General features: G+C 42.6%; 2 protein-coding genes across 3 annotated transcripts in view; both read right to left on the bottom strand.

The window, feature by feature from the left end:
• LOC118373360 (kinesin-like protein KIF19) overlaps positions 1-8111 on the bottom strand; it is a 156827-nt gene extending 148716 nt beyond the window's left edge. The window contains exons 1-2 of one of the 2 annotated variants that reach the window (XM_052471461.1): positions 7603-8111; positions 63-143 (exon numbers count right to left, since the gene is read on the bottom strand). In XM_052471461.1, coding sequence (XP_052327421.1) covers positions 63-143; positions 7603-7698 — 177 coding nt within the window. In that variant the 5' untranslated portion in view covers positions 7699-8111. The remainder of the gene's footprint in view (positions 1-62; positions 144-7602) is intronic. The other variant, XM_052471462.1, reaches the window with a different exon arrangement.
• Positions 8112-9720: 1609 nt separating this feature from the next.
• On the bottom strand, positions 9721-21565 carry dnai2b (dynein, axonemal, intermediate chain 2b). The gene is made up of 13 exons (XM_035791210.2): positions 21352-21565; positions 20531-20721; positions 20023-20184; positions 19400-19521; positions 15529-15671; positions 15164-15277; positions 14447-14586; positions 14063-14185; positions 13665-13888; positions 13342-13477; positions 13000-13146; positions 12581-12799; positions 9721-9976 (listed from the first exon to the last, which is right to left on the bottom strand). Exons 2-13 carry the CDS (start codon positions 20711-20713, stop codon positions 9944-9946), a joined length of 1746 nt encoding a protein of 581 aa, XP_035647103.1. The 5' UTR covers positions 20714-20721; positions 21352-21565; the 3' UTR covers positions 9721-9943.
• Between the last annotated feature and the right edge of the window lie 135 nt (positions 21566-21700).

The raw sequence follows: 21700 nt of genomic DNA, 5'->3' as shown, positions 1-21700 counted from the left end.
ACACACACACACACACACACACACACACACACACACACACACACACACACACACCCTCTCACCTGGTCATCCAATCGGTGGGCCACTATAGTGGCTGCCTCTTCCTGCTCAGAATCACTGAGGGGTCTGATCCTAAGAGCCACCTGGGAGTGAGAGACAGGTAGAACACCAGAGGGTTAGAGCTTTCACAGAGAGAAACAGGGTTAGTAGAGCTTTCACATAGAGAGGAACAGGGTTAGAGCTTTCACAGAGAGAAACAGGGTTAGTAGAGCTTTCACATAGAGAGGAACAGGGTTAGAGCTTTCACAGAGAGAAACAGGGTTAGTAGAGCTTTCACATAGAGAGGGACAGGGTTAGAGCTTTCACCTAGAGGGGGACAGGGTTAGAGCTTTCACCGAGAGGGGGACAGGGTTAGAGCATTCACAGAGAGAAACAGGGTTAGAGCTTTCACCGAGAGGGGGACAGGGTTAGAGCATTCACAGAGAGAGGAACAGGGTTAGAGCTTTCACCGAGAGGGGGACAGGGTTAGAGCTTTCTCCGAGAGGGGGACAGGGTTAGAGCATTCACAGAGAGAGGAACAGGGTTAGAGCTTTCACCGAGAGGGGGACAGGGTTAGAGCATTCACAGAGAGAGGAACAGGGTTAGAGCTTTCACCGAGAGGGGGACAGGGTTAGAGCATTCACAGAGAGAGGAACAGGGTTAGAGCTTTCACCGAGAGGGGGACAGGGTTAGAGCTTTCACCGAGAGGGGGACAGGGTTAGAGCTTTCACCGAGAGGGGGACAGGGTTAGAGCATTCACAGAGAGAGGAACAGGGTTAGAGCTTTCACCGAGAGGGGGACAGGGTTAGAGCTTTCACCGAGAGGGGGACAGGGTTAGAGCATTCACAGAGAGGGACAGGGTTAGAGCTTTCACCGAGAGGGGGACAGGGTTAGAGCATTCACAGAGAGAGGGACAGGGTTAGAGCTTTCACCGAGAGGGGGACAGGGTTAGAGCTTTCACCGAGAGGGGGACAGGGTTAGAGCATTCACAGAGAGAGGAACAGGGTTAGAGCTTTCACAGAGAGAGGAATGGGGTTAGAACTTTCACAGAGAAAGGAACAGGGTTCGAGCTTTCAGAGAGAGAGGGAAAGATTTCGAGCTTTCAGAGAGAGAGGAACAGGGTTAGAGCATTCAGAGAGAGGAACAGGGTTAGAGCTTTCACCGAGAAAGGAACAGGATTAGAGCTTTCAGAGAGAAAGGAACAGGATTAGATCTTTCAGAGAGAGAGGGAAAGGGTTCGAGCTTTCAGAGAGAGAGGAACAGGATTAGAGCTTTCACAGAGAGAGGCACAGGGTTAGAGCTTTCAGAGAGAGAGGAACGGGGTTAGAGCTTTCAGAGAGAACGGAACAGGATTAGAGCTTTCAGAGAGAAAGCAACAGGATTAGAGCTTTCAGAGAGAGAGGGAAAGGATTCGAGCTTTCAGAGAGAGAGGAATAGGATTAGAGCTTTCACAGGGAGAGGAACAGGGTTAGAGCTTTCAGAGAGAGAGGGACAGGGTTAGAGCTTTCAGAGAGACAGGGACAGGGTTAGAGCTTTCAGAGAGAGAGATGGACAGGGTTAGAACCTTCAGAGCAAATGGGCTGGGTCCTGGTCAAAAGTTGTGCACTTCATAGTTAATAGGGTGCCATTTGGGACACACAACATTAACAGCATCAAAGAGATTGCTTATTCACACCACAGCAATGGCCTTAATGTCATTCACTAGTCCACAAGAGCAAAGGATAAAGTCAATTTTCATTGTCATTTAAAATAAACTAATAATTCACAGTTCAATCGTTTCAAAATCCTTTATAAAAGTACACCTTAGTCATGTGTTACAGTTACGCTGTATTTTTAACACAGTAACTTTAACTCTGTAAAGTCACTGTGACATGTGCCTCTCTCCATCTCTTGTCCAAGCTCTCTCTCTGTCAAAACACTCTTCACGGCAGTGAGCTCAATTATGGCCTGCACTGCAGGGAGGTGTTTCTGCAGAAGAAGAAAACCTGCTCTCTAGATTCAGTATAATTACTATCATAGCATGGAGGGACATTATGACACTCAGATGAGACAGACCAAGTTATAGACTGATACCCCATCCACACATGATCAACTAGAGTGGGGCAAAAAAGTATTTAGCCAGCCACCAATTGTGCAAGTTCTCTCACTTAAAAAGATGAGGCCTGTAATTTTCATCATAGGTACACTTCAACTATGACAGACAAAATGAGAAAAAAAATCCAGAAAATCACATTGTAGGATTTTTAATTTATTTATTTGCATATTATGGTGGGTGCTGCTATGGTGACCAGTGAGTTGAGATAAGGCGGGGCTTTACCTATCAAATACTTGTAGATGACCTGAAGCCAGTGGGTTGGGCGACGAGTATGAAGCGAGGGCCGGCCAACGAGAGCATACAGGTCGCAGTGGTGGGTAGTATATGGTGCTTTGGTGACAAAATGGATGGCATTGTGATAGACTGCATCCAATTGTTGAGTAAAGTGTTGAAGGCAATTTAGTAAATAACATCGCCGAACTCGAGGATCAGTAGGATGGTCAGTTTTACGAGGGTATGTTTGGCAGCATGAGTGAAGGATGCTTTGTTGCAAAATAGGATGTTGATTCTAGATTTAAATTTAGGATTGGAGATGCTTAATGTGAGTATGGAAGGCGAGTTTACAGTCTAACCAGACACCTAGGTATTGTAGGTGTCCACATATTCTAAGTCAGAACAGTCCAGAGTAGTGATGCTGGATAGGCGGGCAGGTGAGGGGAGCGATCGGTTGAAGAGCATGCATTAAGTTTTACTTGCATTTAAGAGCAGTTGGAGGCCACGGAAGGAGAGTTGTATGGCTTTGAAGCTCGTCTGGAGGTTAGTTAACACAGTGTCCAATGGGCCAGAAGTAACATAATAGTGTTGTCTGCGTAGAGGTGGATCAGAGAATCACCAGCAACAAGAGCAACATCATTGATGTATACAGAGAAGAGAGTCGGCCCGAGAATTGAACCCTGTGGCACCCCCATAGAGACTGCCAGAGGTTCGGACAAGAGGCCCTCCGATTTGACAGACAACTCTATAAGAGAAGTAGTTGGTGAACCAGGCGAGGCAGTCATTTGAGAAACCAAGGCTGTTGAGTCTGCCAATAAGAATTTGGTGATTGACAGAGTCGAAAGCCTTGGCCAGGTCGATGAATACGGCTGCGCAGTAATGTCTCTTATCGATGGCAGTTATGATATCGTTTAGGACCTTGAGCGTGGCTGAGGTACACCCATGACCAGCTCTGAAACCAGATTGCATAGCGGAGAAGGTACGGTGGGATTCGAAATGGTTGGTAATCCGTTTGTTAGCTTGGCTTTCGAAGACCTTAGAAAGGCAGGATAGGATAGATATAGGTCTGTAGCATTTGGGTCTAGTGTCACCGCCTTTGAAAAGGGGGATGACCGCGGCAGCTTTCCAATCTTAGGGAATCTCAGAAGATAGGAAAAATAGGTTGAACAGGCTGGTATTGCAAAAATTCTGGCAGAAAACTTTAGAAAGAGAGGGTCCAGATTGTCTAGCCCGGCTGATTTGTAGGGGTCCAGATTTTGCAGCTCTTTCAGAATATCAGCTATCTGGATATGGGTGAAGGAGAAATGGGGGAGGCTTGGGCGAGTTGCTGTGGGGAGTGCACGGCTGTTGACCAGGGTAGGGGTAGCCAGGTAGAAAGCATGGCCAGCCGTAGAAAAATGCTTATTGAAATCCTCAATTATAGTGGATTTATCGGTGGTGACAGGGTTTCCTATCCTCAGTGCAGTGGGTAGCTGGGAGGAGGTGCTTTAATTTTCCATGGACTTTACAGTGTCCCAGAACTTTTTGAGTTTGTGCTACAGGATGCACATTTTTGTTTGAAAAAGCTAGCCTTAGCTTTCCTAACTGCCTGTGTATATTGGTTCCTAACTTCCCTGAAAAGTAGCATATCATGGGGGCTATTCGATGCTAATTCAGTATGCCACAGGATGTTTTTGTGCTAGTCAAGAGCAGTCAGGTCTGGAGTGAACCAAGGGCTATATCTGTTCCTGGTTCAATTTCTTTTGAACGGTGCAAGCTTATTTAAGATCGTGAGGAAGGCACTTTTAAAGAATAACCAGGCATCCTATACTGATGGGATGAGGTCAATATCCTTCCAGGATACCCAGGCCAGGTCTATTAGAAAGGCATGCTCGCTGAAGTGTTTTAAGGGGTGTTTGACAGTGATGGTGGGGTGGTTGTTTGACCGCAGGTACATTACGGATGCAGGTAATGAGGCAGTGATCATTGAGATCTTGTTTGAAGAGAGCAGAGGTGTATTTGGAGGGCAGGTTGGTTAGGATGATATCTATGTGGGTGCCCATGTTTACGGATTTGGGGTTGTACCTGGTAGGTTCATTTATCATTTGTGTGAGATTGAGGGCATCAAGCTTAGATTGCAGGATGGCCGGGGTGTTAAAGGGTTAATGAATCCAGTTGTTTATGTTGTCTGTTTTGGGAAAGTACCTGCATAAATGCGCACCCATAATTGCACACATAATCGCTATATCACATTTGACATTGTCTGTAAGCTTGAGATTAGAGGTCGACCGATTAATCGGAATGGCCGATTAATTAGGGCCGATTTTAAGTTTTCATAACAATCGGAAATTTGTATTTTTGGGCGCCAATTTCAGATTTTAAAAAAAATACCTTTTATTTAACTAGGCAAGTCAGTTAAGAACACATCCTTATTTTCAATGACTGCCTAGGAACTGTGGGTTAACTGCCTTGTTCAGGTGCAGAACGACAGATTTTCACCTTGTCAGCTCAGGGGTTCCAATCTTGCAACCGCACAGTTAACTAGTCCAACGCTCTAACCATTGCACTCCACGAGTAGCCTGCCTGTTACGCAAATGCAGTAGAAGCCAAGGTAAATTGCTAGCTAGCATTAAACTTATCTTATAAAAAACAATCAATCATAATCACTAGTTATAACTACTAATCCAGTTTAGCAGGCAATATTAATCAGGTGGAATTGTGTCATTTCTCTTGCGTTCATTGCACGCAGAGTCAGGGTATATGCAACAGTTTGGGCTGCCTGTCTCATTGAGAACTAATTTGCCAGAAGTTTACGTAATTATGACATACATTAAAGGTTGTGCAATGTAACAAGAATATTTAGACTTAGGGATGCCACCCGTTAGATAAAATACCGAACGGTTCCATATTTCACTGAAATAATAAACGTTTTGTTTTTGAAATTATAGTTTCTGGATTCGACCATATCAATGACCAAAGGCTCGTATTTCTGTGTGTTATTATGTTATAATTAAGTCTGATTTGATAGAGCAGTCTGACTAAGCAGCAGCAGGCCTGTAATCATTCATTCAAACAGCAATTTTGTGCGTTTTGCCAGCAGCTCTTCACAAGCACAGCGCTGTTTATGACTTCAAGCCTATCAGCCTAATGGCTGGTGTAACCAATGTGACATGGCAAGCTAGTTAGCTGGGTGGGCGCTAATACTGTTTCAAACGCCACTCGCTTTTAGATTTGGAGTAGTTATTCCCCTTGCGCTGCAAGGGCCGCGGCTTTTGTGGAGTGATGGGTAACGATGCTTTGAGTGTGGCTGTTGTCGATGTGTTCCTGGTTCGAGCCCAGGTAGGGGCGAGGAGGGGGACGGATGCTATACTGTTACACTGGAAATACTATAGTACCTATAAGAACATCCAATAGTCAAAGGTATATGAAATACAAATGGTATATAGAGATATAGTCCTATAAATACTATATTAACTACAACCTAAAACCTCTTACCTTGGAATATGGAAGTCTCATGTTCTGAGCAAGGAACTTAAACACTTTTTTACATGGCACATATTTTACATGGCACATATTTTACATGGCCCATATTACTTTATTCTCCAACACTTTGTTTTTGCATTACTTAAACCAAATTGAACATTTTTCATTATTTATTTGAGGCTAAATTGATTTTTATTTATGTTTTATATTAAATTAAAATAAGTGTTAATTCAGTATTGTTGTAATTGTCATTATTACAAATAAAAAAATTGTCCGATTAATCGGTATCGGCTTCTTTGGTCCTCCAATAATCGGTACTGGCATTGAAAAATCATAATTGGTCGACCTCTACTTGAGATCATTTGCACACGAAAAATCATACAATGATGGAAAGACCTGTGTGTTGTCCTTGTTAATGAAGACAGAAAGGAGCTCCAACTTCTTAATCATAGCCTCAAATTTGTCCCGCATATTGAATATAGTTGCAGAGTCCCTGTAATCCTAGATTCAGGTCATTCAGGAGAGAAAAAACATGACCCAGGCGGTCAGACAAGTGAAAATTATGGTCAGTAAAGATAACTTTTAACTTGTCTCTCAATGCAAAACAAATTACGTGTCAATACTTTGTCCCTTGATAACCAGCGCACTTCTTCTGTATGTTATAAAAGCGTTACAATGGTCGCTGCCCATATCATTACATAATGCAGAAAATAAGAGAGTTCAGGGGCCTTGGCAGTAAGAGTGTCTCGGTGGATGCTGCTGTGTACCCAAGTGGCGTCGGAGCAAATGCTTGCAAGCGCTTTACCACTCCACTGTCTCTCTGTCATGGCTCTTGTGGCATCAGTACAGTACAACACATCTTGACCACCAAAGTCCATTGGATGTCACAAAGCTGTCCAGTGCTTTAGAAATATCCTCTCATGTTGTCCTGGTTTCCAGTGGTTTTCAGAAGATGTCTTCCTTAATTGACCCCCCATCCCCCATAAACGTAACGGACATATACGATTCACTGGCTTGTATGTGAAGCAGTAATTGTTTCAAAACATCTCCTGCCATGTCACTTATGCGTCGAGAAACAGTGTTGTTTGATGAAGTCATTGTCTGTATGGTTGTTTTGGTATTTTCTCCCAGCATTGTCCCAGCCATATCCGAAAGAATTAAGCCCTCCATAATAGTGTGGGGCTTGCCTCTCTCAGCCATTCGGTAGCTCACCATATAATAGTCATCTAGCCCCTTCTTATTAATGGTATCTGATGCTTTTATACATGTCTTACTACTTGAAAGTCTTGTTTATTCTCGCTCAAAAAAACTCCCGTGGCTTATTTCCAAACCGTCGTGTTTCGTTTCTAAATGTCTGCCCAAGAGTGAAGGTTTCCCGCGAGAGAGTAACGGTTAATGTGATGTTCATTATTTGACAAAGCTACCTGTATTTGTCATTGTGTTGTTATTTCGCTGAACACTAGATGGTTTCATTTTATTTTTGCCAGTGAAAACGAGGCTACTCTGACGATAAAAAAAAAAACCTCACCCAAATGCATAGGCCCGTTGGACAATATAAATGTACTGTTTGAAAATGTGAAGAAAAAAAAAATATATACAATTTTTTTAAATTGTGAATGACATTTTTATTTCGCGTTCCCCCGGCATTGCGCGTATTATCTCGTCACACCTTCCACGTGGCGTTCAATTAAAATGTCCCCATAAAGGTAGGCGATACTACACTACTGTTCTCGCAGCAATAGTACAGAAGTGTGACAAAGTGTAGGCAGGCTACGCTAGTTTATCGTACTTACTGTCAGTTGCTGGTCTTTTGATTCGCCTGTGTCATTCATGGCCACTGGTGGTTGGAGTATCCTCGATTGTTGGAAAATAGTGGCTAAACTGGACATCGGTCAGACATCCTGCTCAATACCTGCACGACCCCTCTCTACCTACCTGCTTGTCCAATGTCGAACTCGATTGACGACGACAACTAGCCTACAAACCTCTACCCTTCCTCAAAATAGTTCTAATTTACTTACGGTTAAATAGACACCTATCGCCAAAAGTGCACTCTTACAAAACAAGTCTGATATAACAGCGTAAAACGAGTAGCCTCCATTCCATTTAATCTATTCTGTTTACAGAAATAATTAGTTTGTTCTTTCGCCCATGTTTTTGAAGACATACGAGGATGCGGACGGAGAATGGCAGGTGTCCACTGTTGACTTCCCTTTCCCTTTACTCTCCCCTTCGCTTCTTTTATCTGACGACTCGTGTGTTGTTCCTGGATACCCTTAGAGATCAGTAGGTAGTTTAAACAGACAGGCAGAGGTGCGTAAAGCACCAGAGTAAGCAGCTGTTTCTTCGATTTGCCGCGGCCCAAGGACGACATCTGGTGGATAAATCGATGGCGCATAGAATTGCACTAACATCTCTCCAAATTACGGTGCCGCAATTGCTTGCCCTCAATACTAAATATAACATAGAATTTAATATTTTAGTCTGGAAATGAAAGTCAAACATACGTTTATAGAGCTAAATGAAATGACAATTCTCATATTTGTTTTATGCGGAATTGTAACTGATTGAAATGCAGCTAGGCCTACCACACAACCTGATGAGCTGCAGTTTGCGGCCGGGCTCAATGTGGGTGGAGTCAAACCTCGGGGCCGGCCTACGTGTGGGCGGTGTCAAACGTATTTAAACCGAACCCTTCCCGCCTTCTTCAAGGTCAAAAGAGTTCAGGTAAACTTAGAAGGTATCAACATCAACAAAAGCGAATGTTAATCGAACCTAACCTATATGAATAAAAATATAAACAATGGAAGAGAGACTGTCATTGTGCATAATGTACATTGTAATATTCATGTTATACCAGTGCAGTGGCATATTTTTATATGACCTACTACCACCAATGTAAGCATTGCGTTAATTTAGCACCCATTTGCACGTGAGCTATCTAATTGCTCACAATGAGGGAATCTCATTTGGACAAATTTGCCTACTTGAGTAGTAAGCCTAGGTTTACATGTACAGTTATGTAATCAATTTCATCATAGATTTTCTGTGTTTTTTCAATGTATGCCTTGTTTTTGTCTACTGTGTTAATTGTTTCAATTGTGTTATGTTGTTTAGTAAAGTTGACATAGAAGTCACCAGAGTCTCTGATCTATTTACTGGAGCTAGTATAACTTAATGTACAAAGCACATTCAGCTTGCCAATATGTCTATATGGTATAGTCTGTCTCCATTTTCATTAGGAAAGTAAATGGCATTATGAATCAGGATAGGTAGTAACTGTATATATATGCTCAATGAAATAATATTACAAAGTTATAACATTTATCAACACAATTTGAACAGTACATGACAAACATAACAAGTCTGTTGTTCACTGCAACAATATCAGTAGCTTGTCCTGAAGCAAAGTGTTACAACACATCTGCTGGTACCACTTTATATAATATTTCTAATGAAATACGTTTGTATTCAGTTTGACTGTCAAACCTCAGATGGACAGCACAAAAAAAATAGTCGGGGTAAAACATGGGCGGAGTCAAATGTTTGACTCCACCCACATTGAGCCCAGCCGAATTGCACACTGCAGTCAGGGGTACTTGGGTGAAACTGCATACCAACCAAAAGCATCTCCATCCCAAATCTGGAATGGTAATGGTCCCTCTATGGGTCCTTTCCCTCTATCCTCAACAAGGTCTTCAATGTCACACTGCACTCACTTTGAATGAGTCACTGTTATAATTAATGAGTCAGACTGTGCAGCCTGTACTGTGCTCTTGAAATTGCACACAAATAACTACAATCCAAGACTCTCTGACATTCATTGAGGCTTGGCATATGACTCGTTTCATACAATGTGCCCCCCCATCTTCATGATTTCTACAAAGGAAACAAATGTAAAAATCCCAAGACACAGCAAAATACATTTCCTTTAATCAATGAAGAAAACCCTAATAATGATTTATAAATAACAATAATTAAACAGGACCTCAATCCTGTTAATGAGTTCTGCATGACTCACTGAGAATGTCTATTTCTCTGTTAATAAAAAAATACCTTGCTGTTTTTATTCGATTGATTCAAGATTACATTTCAAACAGCATGTGGAACCTGGTGTTGTTAAGATGTTCTGTCTCAGACTTCTTTCTCTTCACACACGTCTTTCTCCTGAGAGGGGCGACACAATGATATTACAGCATCAGTTTGAGCACAGAATCTACTGTATGTATCTGTAAGTAAATGACAATTACATTAGAAGTATACATAGCTTTTTAACGTCACGGAAAGGTACAAAAAATACCAACAATCTATTTAATTCATTCCTATTTTCTTATTCTAAAATATTTCCATCATTACTGGGGGAAAAATTGCATTTGGATATTTACAGTCAGATTTACAGGTTGAGTTTTCTTTCTCTAGACGAGCTAACAGTAGCTTTTTATAGTCCCCAATCTTAATGGGGCACTGGCCCAAAACAAGGGGCAATTTTTTACCCTTGGAAAAGGAGGTGCAGCTACGTTTGACAGGTGATGTTATACAGGCAGGATGAGATCAGCAATGACTTCAGTCAAAAAAAGAAACATTTTGATTTTACTCAATTGTCAACTGTGTCATACGGCTATAGATTTTAAACAAATTCCGGACCTCTTCACCAGCCCCCTCTAAATGTATAAACCCTTGACAACGTATATGAAACAGGAACTTTAACTCTTTGATATAACTTGTCACTCTGACATGAGCCTCTCTCCAGCTATTGTCCTGAAGTTCTCAAACATCTTCACGGGAGGGAGTTCAATTATGGCCTGCACTGCAGGCAAGAAAACCTGCCCTCTAGATACAGTTGAATTACTATCACAGCAGGGAGGGACATATTGACACTCAGATGAGACAAACCCATGTAGTTATACTTCATCCACACATGATCAACTATAAGATCATCAGAGCCGCCATGGTGCACAGAACATAGTGTCTAAGTTCATGCTGTATATAGGCCACCTCATGTTAATGTATTGCCAGATGAATGCCAATACAGGCTGGTGATGTTTGTTATGCTACTGAAATAGCCAACTAATTCAGTCATAAGACATAAACTCAGCAAAAAAAGAAATGTCCTCTCACTGTCAACTGCATTTATTTTCAGCAAACTTAACATTTTATGTTCATACAAATATTTACACAAGATTCAACAACTGAGACATAAGCTGAACAAGTTCCACAGACATGTGACTAACATAAATGGAATAATGTGTCCCTGAACAAAGGGGGGGTCAAAATTCAAAATCAAAATTTACAGTCAGTATCTGGTGTGGCCACCAGCTGAATTAAGTACTGCAATGCATCTCCTCCTCATGGACTGCACCAGACTTGCCAGTTCTTGCTGTGAGATGTTACCCCACTCTTCCACCAAGGCACCTGCAAGTTCCCAGACATTTCTGGGGGGAATGGCCCTAACCATCACCCTCCGATCCAACAGGTCCCAGAAGTACTCCATGGGATTGAGATCCGGGCTCTTCACTAGCAATAGCAGAACACTGACATTCCTGTCTTGCAGGAAATCACGCACAGAACGAGCAGTATGGCTGGTGGCATTGTCATGCTGGAGGGTCATGTCAGCATGAGCCTGCAGGAAGGGTACCACATGAGGGAGGAGGATGTCTTCCCTGTAAGCGCACAGCGTTGAAATTACGTGCAATGACAACAAGCTCAGTCCGATGATGCTCTGACACACTGCCCCAGACCATGACGGACCCTCCACCTCCAAATCGATCCCGCTCCAGAGTACAGGCCTCAGTGCAAAGCTCATTCCTTCGACGATAAATGCGAATCCAACCATCACCCCTGGTGAGACAAAACCGAGACTGGTCGGTGAAGAGCACTTTTTGCCAGTCCTGTCTGGTCCAGCGACGGTGGGTGTTGTGCCCATCGGCGACGTTGTTGCCGGTGATGTCTGGTGAGGACCTGCATTACAACAAGCCTACAAGCCCTAAGTCCAGCCTCTCTCAGCCTATTACGAACAGTCTGAGCACTGATGGAGGGATTGTGCGTTCCTGGTGTAACTCGGGCAGTTGTTATTGCCATTCTGTACCTGTCCCGCAGGTGTGATGTTCAGATGTACCGATCCTGTGCAGGTGTTGTTACACGGTCTGCCACTGCAAGGAAGATCAGCTGTCCATCCGGTATCCCTGTAGCGCTATCTTAGGCGTCTCACAGTACAGATATTGCAAATTTTTGCCCTGGCCAAATCTGCAGTCCTCATGCCTCCTTGTAGCATGCCTAAGGCACATTCACGCAGATGAGCTGGGCAATTTTATTTTGGTGTTTTTCAGAGTCAATAGAAAGGCCTCTTTAGTGTCCTAAGTTTTCATAACTGTGACCTTAATTACCTAACATCTGTAAGCTGTTAGTGTCTTAACGACCGTTCCACAGGTGCATGTTCATTAATTGTTTATGGTTCAATGAACAAGCATAGGAAACAGTGTTTAAACCCTTTACAATGAAGATCTGTGAAGTTTTTTGACGATTTTTATGAATTATCTTTGAAAGACAGGGTCCTGAAAAAGGGACATTTATTTTTTTGCTGAGTTCATAAACAGATTAATAAAAACCCACTGTGCACAAACTGGTTGAATCAACATTGCTTCAGATTATTTCAACAACAAAAATCAATGGATGAAGTTGAATCAACGTGGAAAACTGATTGGATTAGTAAAAAGTTATCAACCTGAAGGAAGTTCAGAATGTTATTTTTCTTTTCACTCAATCCCTTCTAACCTTTTTTTCTTGCTCCTTAGCTCTCTTCTTCAGCTCAGCTTCTACTATCTCATAGAACTCTGCCTCCGTGCGAGTTGCTAGCTCCTCGACGCTCTCTTCTCCGTCTCCCTCCTTGGTGTCCTCGTCCTTGCTCTGCTCCGAGCGGCTGCGCTCCTTCAGACGCATCTCACGGTGGCGCGCCTCCAAGATCTTCTCCCGTTTGGTCTCCCGCTCAAACATCTGACCAAAGACACACAGAGTCAATCCAATAGTATAGATAGGTGAGGAGAGAAAAGAGTAGAATAGAGCTGGGCAGGGGTAGCCTGTTCCCAGATCTGTTTGTGTTGTCTGGCCAACTCCTATGGTCAATGTCACACCACAATGATCTGGGACCAGGCTAGGGCAGAGATTGATGTTCTGAGGTAGAGGGTGTCTCTCACCGCAGTGGCTAGGGCCTTCTCGTTCCTCTGGAGGGTACACAGCCCTGGGGAGATTTCCAGCAGGGTGGCAGTGCCCAGCTGAGAGCCACAGGCCAGGAAGCGCCCGTTATCCTGCACCCGCAGGCTGTACAGAGCCTCATCACACACCTAGAATACAATAGAACTTCATTGTCTATCCGATGGCGGACATTTTCTTTGGCATGACCATACAAGAATTCTACCAACGATAACAACCCAACACAACAGAACAGGGTTCCCCAGGGTCATTTAGGCCTGGCAGGTGTTGAGTGAAGGCTGGACAAAGTGTTTTGAGAATACAGACAGGTGTTTCAAGGGACATACTTTTAGACTGAGGGTGGGGTCGTTCTGTTTGAAGAGGAAGTCCCAAACGTCTAGCGTCCCGTCCATTTTGACGGTGAAGAACACAGAGGGTCGTACTGGACTCCAGCAGCCATCTGACAGATAGGCCATATGGTATCTATGGCAACCAACAGGGGTAATTTTACAATAGGTCAATATTACAGGAGGCGAGTTGTATGCCAAATTACTGCTTATGTGTATTAGAACCTAAAGAGTGTTATGAATCTATCAGAACCTAAAAAGACTTAGAATCTATCTGTGAAGTAGCTATATCATCTGCTTTATGTTTCAGAGGGACCCTTTACTTTGTCCACATGATGGACGACTCCTTGATGTCTTCAGACCAGATGCGGGCTGTCCAATCGGCTACGGTCAGGAAGTTCTTGGGGAAAAAAGGGTTCCTTTGCAGGGCGTAGATTGGGCCGTGATGACCACTGTACGTACACACTATCTTCTCTGCCGGGGTCTTGGCCTTGCGGTTACAGGAGACCACCAGCCCTTGCTCTGTCCCTACCATAAACTTTGTGGGCTGAATAAGAAGAGAAAACATTATGTTCAATTGTAGGTCTTACTTTTGTACAAATAAATAATATACTGGATCTCCTACTCCAGGTGATACAAGAATATGTTAGGCTGATCCATACTCCTAATTCATCAACAGTGAAACAACAAAGGGATAGTCCAGTCTAGAGATCCTCCTCACCATAGTGGTCTCAAACTCAAGTGAGATTGCCCCCAAGGCATTGTCCAGGTTGCCCTTTTTGTTGGGGTCCAGTACCAGCCTCTCTGTGGGCTCACTCATCTTACGGATGTCCCACCACAGCACCTTATTGACAGAGAACAGGGGTCAACTCAGTCTACTTGCCTTCAATAGACGTATTATTACATAACTTCTGGGTACGGCCAAATGGTAGTTTAAGGTCAGAGAAAGTGTACCCATCCCAGACCAAGAGTATCAGACTTCACTGCCCATGAGCATTTTGTGCTTCTCTGACCTATTGTGCCTGCTGGGCTTGAGAAAGGTTAAGGTGACAAAGGTATTTAATCAAATCAAATCATTATTGCTTAATTTGTAGGTTTGGCTCACCTGGCCGTCCGTAGATGCAGAGAAGGTATCGGTTCCTGTCTTTGACTGCAACCAGATTACTTTGTAGACAGGGTCTCTGTGGCTGTGCTCTATTGTGGACATTTCCACCGGCTGGCTTCCCTTGCGAGTGTCCCAATAAGCTGCTCAGACAAAAGACATTTTACTTAGTGTACATTCCCAAACACACATGAAAGCGGGCGCGCACACACACAAGAGTTGGTGGTCAATTCCATTTCATTTCAGGAAGTACACTGAAATCCCAATTCTCTTCAATTAGGAACATTTGGCATAGGAATTTGGTTTACTTTCCGAATTGACTAGAATTTAAATGGATTTGAACCCAAATCTTACACAGGCACATATAACACAGAACTTAATTTCTGAATTTCATATTGAGCTGTCAAAGCCTGAACAATATCCTGAGGCAATATACTTCAATGTGTAAATAAGGGAGCATCCACACAAACACATCCAGACCTGGACTTACATAACTCAAAGCATTATGACATTTCCAATAGAAAAAAATGGATTATTAACTTTAAACAGTACGATCCTGGAGTAAATGGGACAAACAGAAAAGAAAAAGGATGAAGACAGTCAGAGTAAGATGATGGCCTGACCATACCCCCAATGTTCTGTACAGCTACCGAGCTGACAGGAACCATGACACTCTCTGGAGAATAAAAGGAGAGAACATTGTGCTGTTGAAGGACGCACCGATCTGGCCATTGTAGCTGCCTCCGACCAGGATGTGAGAGTCTTTGGGGTTGTACTCCAGACAGACCAGTAGAGAGACCGGTTTCAGGGTCATCTCTGGCTTATTGGGATTCTCTGAAGAGGCAACAGACGGGATTCAATTGATTACTAGACATCGTAGTCAACATTGATTTTCTGAACAACCAATTAGGGCGGAAAATGTGTTAGTCTCACTGTGACAGCTATTGCAATGATAGTCACTCTGTTAGAAATAAAAATATCAAATGAAATATATAGATTTACGCAGAAACAGTGTTCCTTTTTCTTCATTCTCCCTGATAGTCACCAGTTGAAGTATCCTGGGGTAAGGAATGTTTTACACCTACCAATGTCCCATATATATGAATCATAGCTCATGTCTGGAGAGATGTTCTGGAACCCTAGTGAAGAGTAGGCCACAGCCAGTTTACAGCTGCCATCGGGATGCCAGGACAGACAGGTGGCAGTGCGCTTTATTTCGTTCGGGTCTCTGGAAGATCAAAACACAACAGCGATGTAAAACCACTTAAAGTAGTGGGGACGCCATTTTTTCTGCCAGAATGTCTGGGGACCCCATTTCTTTCATAATAATTTCTAGCGACCCCACCCCAAACCTAATGAGACAACCATTAAAATCTGTAAATTTCTATTTTTACATTAACAAATAATCTTCAATTCATTATATTTTCAAAATGAAAAGAAAACAAATACATTTAACTAAAAACATATGTACAGTGCATTCAGAAAGTATTCAGGCCCCTTGACTTTTTCCACATTGTTACATTACAGCCTTATTCTAAAATGGATTTTATCATTAATCTACACAAAATACCTCATAATGATGAAGAAATAACAGATCTTTACAAATATTTCCAAATTCATGTCAAATAAAAAACGGTAAATATCACATTTACGTAAGTATTCAGGCCCTTTACTCAGTACCTTGTTGAAGCACCTTTTGCAGCGATTACAGCCTCAAGTCTTCTTGGGTATGACGCTACAAGCTTGGCACATCTGTATTTGGGGAGTTTCTCCCATTCTTCTCTGCAGATCCTCTCAAGCTCTGTCAGATCGATGGGGAGTGTCGCTGCACAGCTATTTCCAGGTCTCTTCAGTGATGTTCGATCGGGTTCAAGTCCGGGCTCTGGCTGAGCCACTCAAGCTCATTCATAGACTTGTCCGGAAGCCACTCCTGCTTTGTGTGCTTATAGTCATTGTCCTGTTGGAAGGTGAACCTTAGTCCCAGTCTGAGGTGCTGAGTAACCTGGAGCAGGTTTTCAGCAAGGATCTCTCTGTACTATGCTCTGTTCATCTTTCCCTCAATCCTTACTAGTCTCCCAGTTCCTGGCATCTGTCTGGCAACTCTACCATAAAGGCCTGATTAGTGGAGTGGTGCTGTAGAGATAGTTATCCTCTGGAAGTTATCCTCTGGAAGGTTCTTCAATCTCCACAGAGGAACTCTGGAGCTGGAGCTCTGTCAGAGTGACAATCTGGTTCTTGGTCACATCCCTGACCAAGGCCCTTCTCCCCCGATTGCTCAGTTTGGCCAGGCAGCCAGTTCTAGGACGAGTTGGTGGTTCCAAACTTCTTCCATTTAAGAATGATGGAGGCCACTGTGTTCTTGGGGATCTTCAATGCTGCAGACATTTGTTGGTACAGTTCCCCAGATCTGCCTTGCCTTGACACAATCCTGTCTTGGAGCTCTACAGACAATTCCTTCAACCTCATGGCTTGGTTTTTGCTCTGACGTGCTCTGTCAACTGTGGGACCTTATATAGACAGGTGTGTGATTTTCCAAATCATATCCAATCAATTGAATTTACCACAGGTGGACTCCAATCAAGTTGTAAAAGATCTCAAGGATGATAAATGGAAACAGGATGCACCTGAGCTCAATTTCGAATCTCATAGCAAAGGGTCTGAATACTTATGTAAATATGGTATTGTTTTTTATTTTTAATACATTTGCAAAAAAATCTAAAAGCCCATTTATCCTTTGTCATGGGGTACTGTGTGTAGATTGAGGGGGAAAACAATGTAATCCATTTTAGAATAAGACTAACGTGACAAATTGTGGAAAAGGTCTGAATACTTTCCGAATGCACTGTATTAGAGGACGACCGATTATGATTTTTTTCAGCGCCGATACCGATACCGATTATTGGAGGACCCCCCCCCAAAAAAAGCCGATACCGATCAATCGGTCAATTTTTTTTTTTTTGGGGGGGGGGGATAATGACAATTACAACAAAACTGAATGAACACTTATTTTAACTAAATATAATACATCAATAAAATCAATTTAGCCTCAAATAAATAATGAAACATGTTCAATTTGGTATAAATAATGCAAAAACAAAGTTTTGGAGAAGAAAGTAAAAGTGCAATATGTGCCATGTAAGAAAGCTAACGTTTAAATTCCTTGCTCAGAACATGAGAACATATGAAAGCTGGTGGTTCCTTTAAACATGAGTCTTCAATATTTCCAGGTAAGAAGTTTTAGGTTGTAGTTATTATAGGAATTATAGGACTATTTCTCTCTATACGATTTTTATTTCATATACCTTTGACTATTGAATGTTCTTATAGGCACTTTAGTATTGTCAGTGTAACAGTATAGCTTCCGTCCCTCTCCTCGCTCCTTCCTGGGCTCGAACCAGGAACACATCGACAACAGCCACCTTCGAATCAGCGTTACCCATGCAGAGCAAGGGGAACAACTACTCCAAGTCTCAGAGCGAGTGACGTTTGAAATGCTATTAGCGCGCACCCTGCTAACTAGCTAGCCATTTCACATCGGTTACATCAACCTAATATCGGGAGTTGACAGGCTTGAAGTCATAAACAGCGCAATGCTTGAAGCATGGCAAAAGCACTTTTCAAAAGCATGAAAGTGCTGTTTGATAGAATGCTTACGGGCCTGCTGGTGCCTACCATCACTCAGTCAGACTGCTCTATCGAATCATAGACTTAATTATAACATAATAACACACAAAAATACGAGCCTTTGGTCATTAAAATGGTCAAATACGGAAACTATCATTTCGAAAACAAAAAGTTTATTCTTTCAGTGAAATACGGAACCGTTCCGTATTTTATCTAACGGATGGCATCCCTAAGTCTAAATATTGCTGTAACATTGTACAACCTTCAATGTTATGTCATAATTATGTACAATTCTGGCAAATTAATTACGGCCTTTGTTAGGAATAAATGGACTTCACACAGTTCACAAAGAGCCAGGCGGCCCAAACTGCTGCATATACCCTGACTGCTTGCACGAAACGCAAGAGAAGTGACAATTTCCCTAGTTATAAGACATTTATGTTAGCAGGGAATATTAACTAAATATACAGGTTTAAAAATATATACTTGTGTATTGATTTTGAAGAAAGGCATTGATGTTTATGGTTAGGTACATTGGTGCAACGACAGTGCTTTTTTCGCAAATGCGCTCTTTAAATCATCACCTCTTTGTCGAAGTAGGCTGTGATTCAATGAGAAATTAACAAGCACCGCATCGATTATATGCAACGCAGGACACACTAGATAAACTAGTAATATCATCAACCATGTGTAGTTAACTAGTGATTAGGTTAAGACTGATTGTTTTTTATAAGATAAGTTTAATGCTAGCTAGCAACTTACCTTGGCTTCTTGCTGCCCTCGCGTAACAGGTAGTCAGCCTGCCACGCAGGCTCCTTGTGGAGTGCAATGTAAGGCAGGTTGTTCGAGCATTGGACTAGTAACCGGAAGGTTGCAAAAATGAATCCCTGAGCTGACAAGGTAAAAATCTGTCATTCTGCCCCTGAACAAGGGAGTTAACCCACTGTTCCTAGGCCGTCATTGAAAATCAGAATGTGTTCTTAACTGACTTGACTAGTTAAATAAAAGTGTAAAAAAAAATTGGGCCAAATCGGTGTCCACAAATACCGATTGTTATGAAAACTTGAAATCGGCCGTAATTAAATCGGCCATTCCGATTAATCGGTCGACCTCTACACTGTATATATATTATATTTCACAAAAACGTTATATTGTCCCATACAAATTGTTTTTGTTCCACTAACTTAAGAGAGACACCAGACACTGGTAATATAGCCTTAAATAACAATATCATAATTAATGGATTCTATGAGGGCAATAACTACAACCATTGTTGTTGTTATGCAAGTCTAACACTGTTGAACAATAGGTTAATAGAAGTCAGGGAGGCACCTGAAAACATTGATGGTTTTGGCTGAGGGCTGCTCCTCGGACTCCTCCACCACCTCCTCCTCTTCAAAGTACTCCTGGTAGATGTTGATGGCATTGTTTTGTTTGATGCAATGCTCCATATTCTGTGTTAGAATGGGAGGAACAGAGGAGGGCTCTGATAAGAGATGGAAAGGAGCACTTGTTATTCTCTCCACCTTTCCCTTTCAGAACTGGTTATTCTCTCCATCTATTAAACTACTGTAGCAGCTAATACATGTATTTGGGACAATGTAGATTTAGGGCCAGTTATAACACCCTTACTCTGCAGAAATTTAGATTTGGGACCAGTTAACACCCCTAGTCTGGAGCAATGTACAGTAGATTTAGGACTAGTTAACACCCCTAATCTGGAGCAATGTAGATTTAGGACCAGTTAACACCCCTAGTCTGGAGCAATGTACAGTAGATTTAGGACCAGTTAACACCCCTAGTCTGGAGCAATGTAGATTTACGGCCAGTTAACACCCCTAGTCTGGAGCAATGTAGATTTACGGCCAGTTAACACCCCTAGTCTGGAGCAATGTAGATTCACGGCCAATTAACACCCGTAGTCTGGGACAATGTAGATTTAGGGACACACTCACACTGCCCAGCTGCATGATGGTGCTGAAATAATGCTCATCTTTCTCCACTTTCTTCCTGAAGCGGATGGTTTGCTCCATCTCCTGAGGGTTGACGTCCTTGGGCCAGCCTCCCTCCACATGGTTTATCCCCCTGGTGTCTGACTCAAAGCGCTCAGTGTTCACCTACAAAGAAAGGGCCAGGCAGGACAGGCAGGATTCAGCACACACGGCTGTAGTGGCCTGGTTACAGACAGTCTGAATAAATAGTGTTGGAGTGAAATGTGCATAGGCTGCCAGATGCTGCTTATTATCTCATAATGATGCAGAAGCTGTTTTTATCTAACACAAACGTTGCTGATATCATGACACTCAACATACCCAATTAAAATTGGTGTGTGTTGCTCAAGTCTTGTGAAATGTTTAGGTTGTGTAATAAATGATAATACACGTACCAGGGAATGATCAAATCTATTTACTTGTCGTACATTTTTATGTTACGGGTGACAGGGTGTTAGTCTACAATGTTCACCTCATGCTCGGACATCTCTTGTGTGCACTGTATGGGAATATCGCAAGGGTCTCTCTCAATGAAGTTGGATGCCAGAGAAGGATCAGGGAGGATGTCCACATGCAACTCAGCAGGCCGATCAGAGAAATTACACTGTCGCCCAAACTCATTGCGCTTCTTGGTGTACACATGAACTATCTCCATTGTGAGTGCTATCGGGACATAGATTGGAGAGAGAGGATAGATTCAGGTTAGGCTATGGGCCTACTTGTTTATCTACCAACACAAGTCAAGGATTAGTTCACCTGACGATGGAATTAACACAAACAATAGAAAAAGGTGCAGTGACTGGATGAATATTACACCGTACAGGGTTACAGTAACTGCTCTTGATGAAAATAATTGACCCTATTCAAAAGGGGAGGGGAGGTTACCTGCAAGGTGGCAATGTCAACCAAACTGGTGAATGACGAGCTTCCAATCAATCGACATATGTGTGTCAGTTTGCTAGCTTTGTCTCAGTTAACTTTACAATGTAACCAATTTATGATGGTTAGCCTAAGTAGCCACATTTACAAGAGATATCTATTTGGGGGGAGTTCAAAGTGTGCTAACGTTGTCGTTAGCTGACTAACATTACTAGTAGCTAGCTAACGTTTTCCAGCCGGACGATGCATGGGTAACTAACGTTAGCTAGATAACGTTAACGGTTAATCAAGCATCACTTGAGCCAGAGTATCATGTAACGTTAGCTATCTAGCTACATTATCTAACATGCCATTCTTATTGTTTTGAATGTTCGAATCAAACGACTGTCAATAAACCGAATGAAATATTCTTACCTTTCCTCTTGAGGATATAAGATAATGAAATGAAGCGTCAAAACTCCCTGCTGTATCCTCAAATGTTTGGATTTCCCCCACTCTCAACGCAACACAAAAGTAGCAGCACACCGTATCCTAGCAACACATATCACACTGGGCAGGGTATGACCGCCCACACTGGGAGAGTCAGTGGACCAAAGGCTGCTCTGCACAGGAGCTCGGCGTAACCAAGTCATTGGTGTAACCATACAATTACATTTCATTGAAGCCCACACCTGTGTGGCTAACCAAGTCGTCATAACATTTACCCAAGGCTTGTGGTCTTTCACATCCACTTAATAAAGAAAACTTAGGGTTGGCCCAGTGG

This window comes from Oncorhynchus keta, chromosome 2, assembly GCF_023373465.1.
Source record: "Oncorhynchus keta strain PuntledgeMale-10-30-2019 chromosome 2, Oket_V2, whole genome shotgun sequence".
Taxonomy (NCBI): domain Eukaryota; kingdom Metazoa; phylum Chordata; class Actinopteri; order Salmoniformes; family Salmonidae; genus Oncorhynchus; species Oncorhynchus keta.
This window is presented reverse-complemented; position numbering and strand designations above follow the sequence as displayed.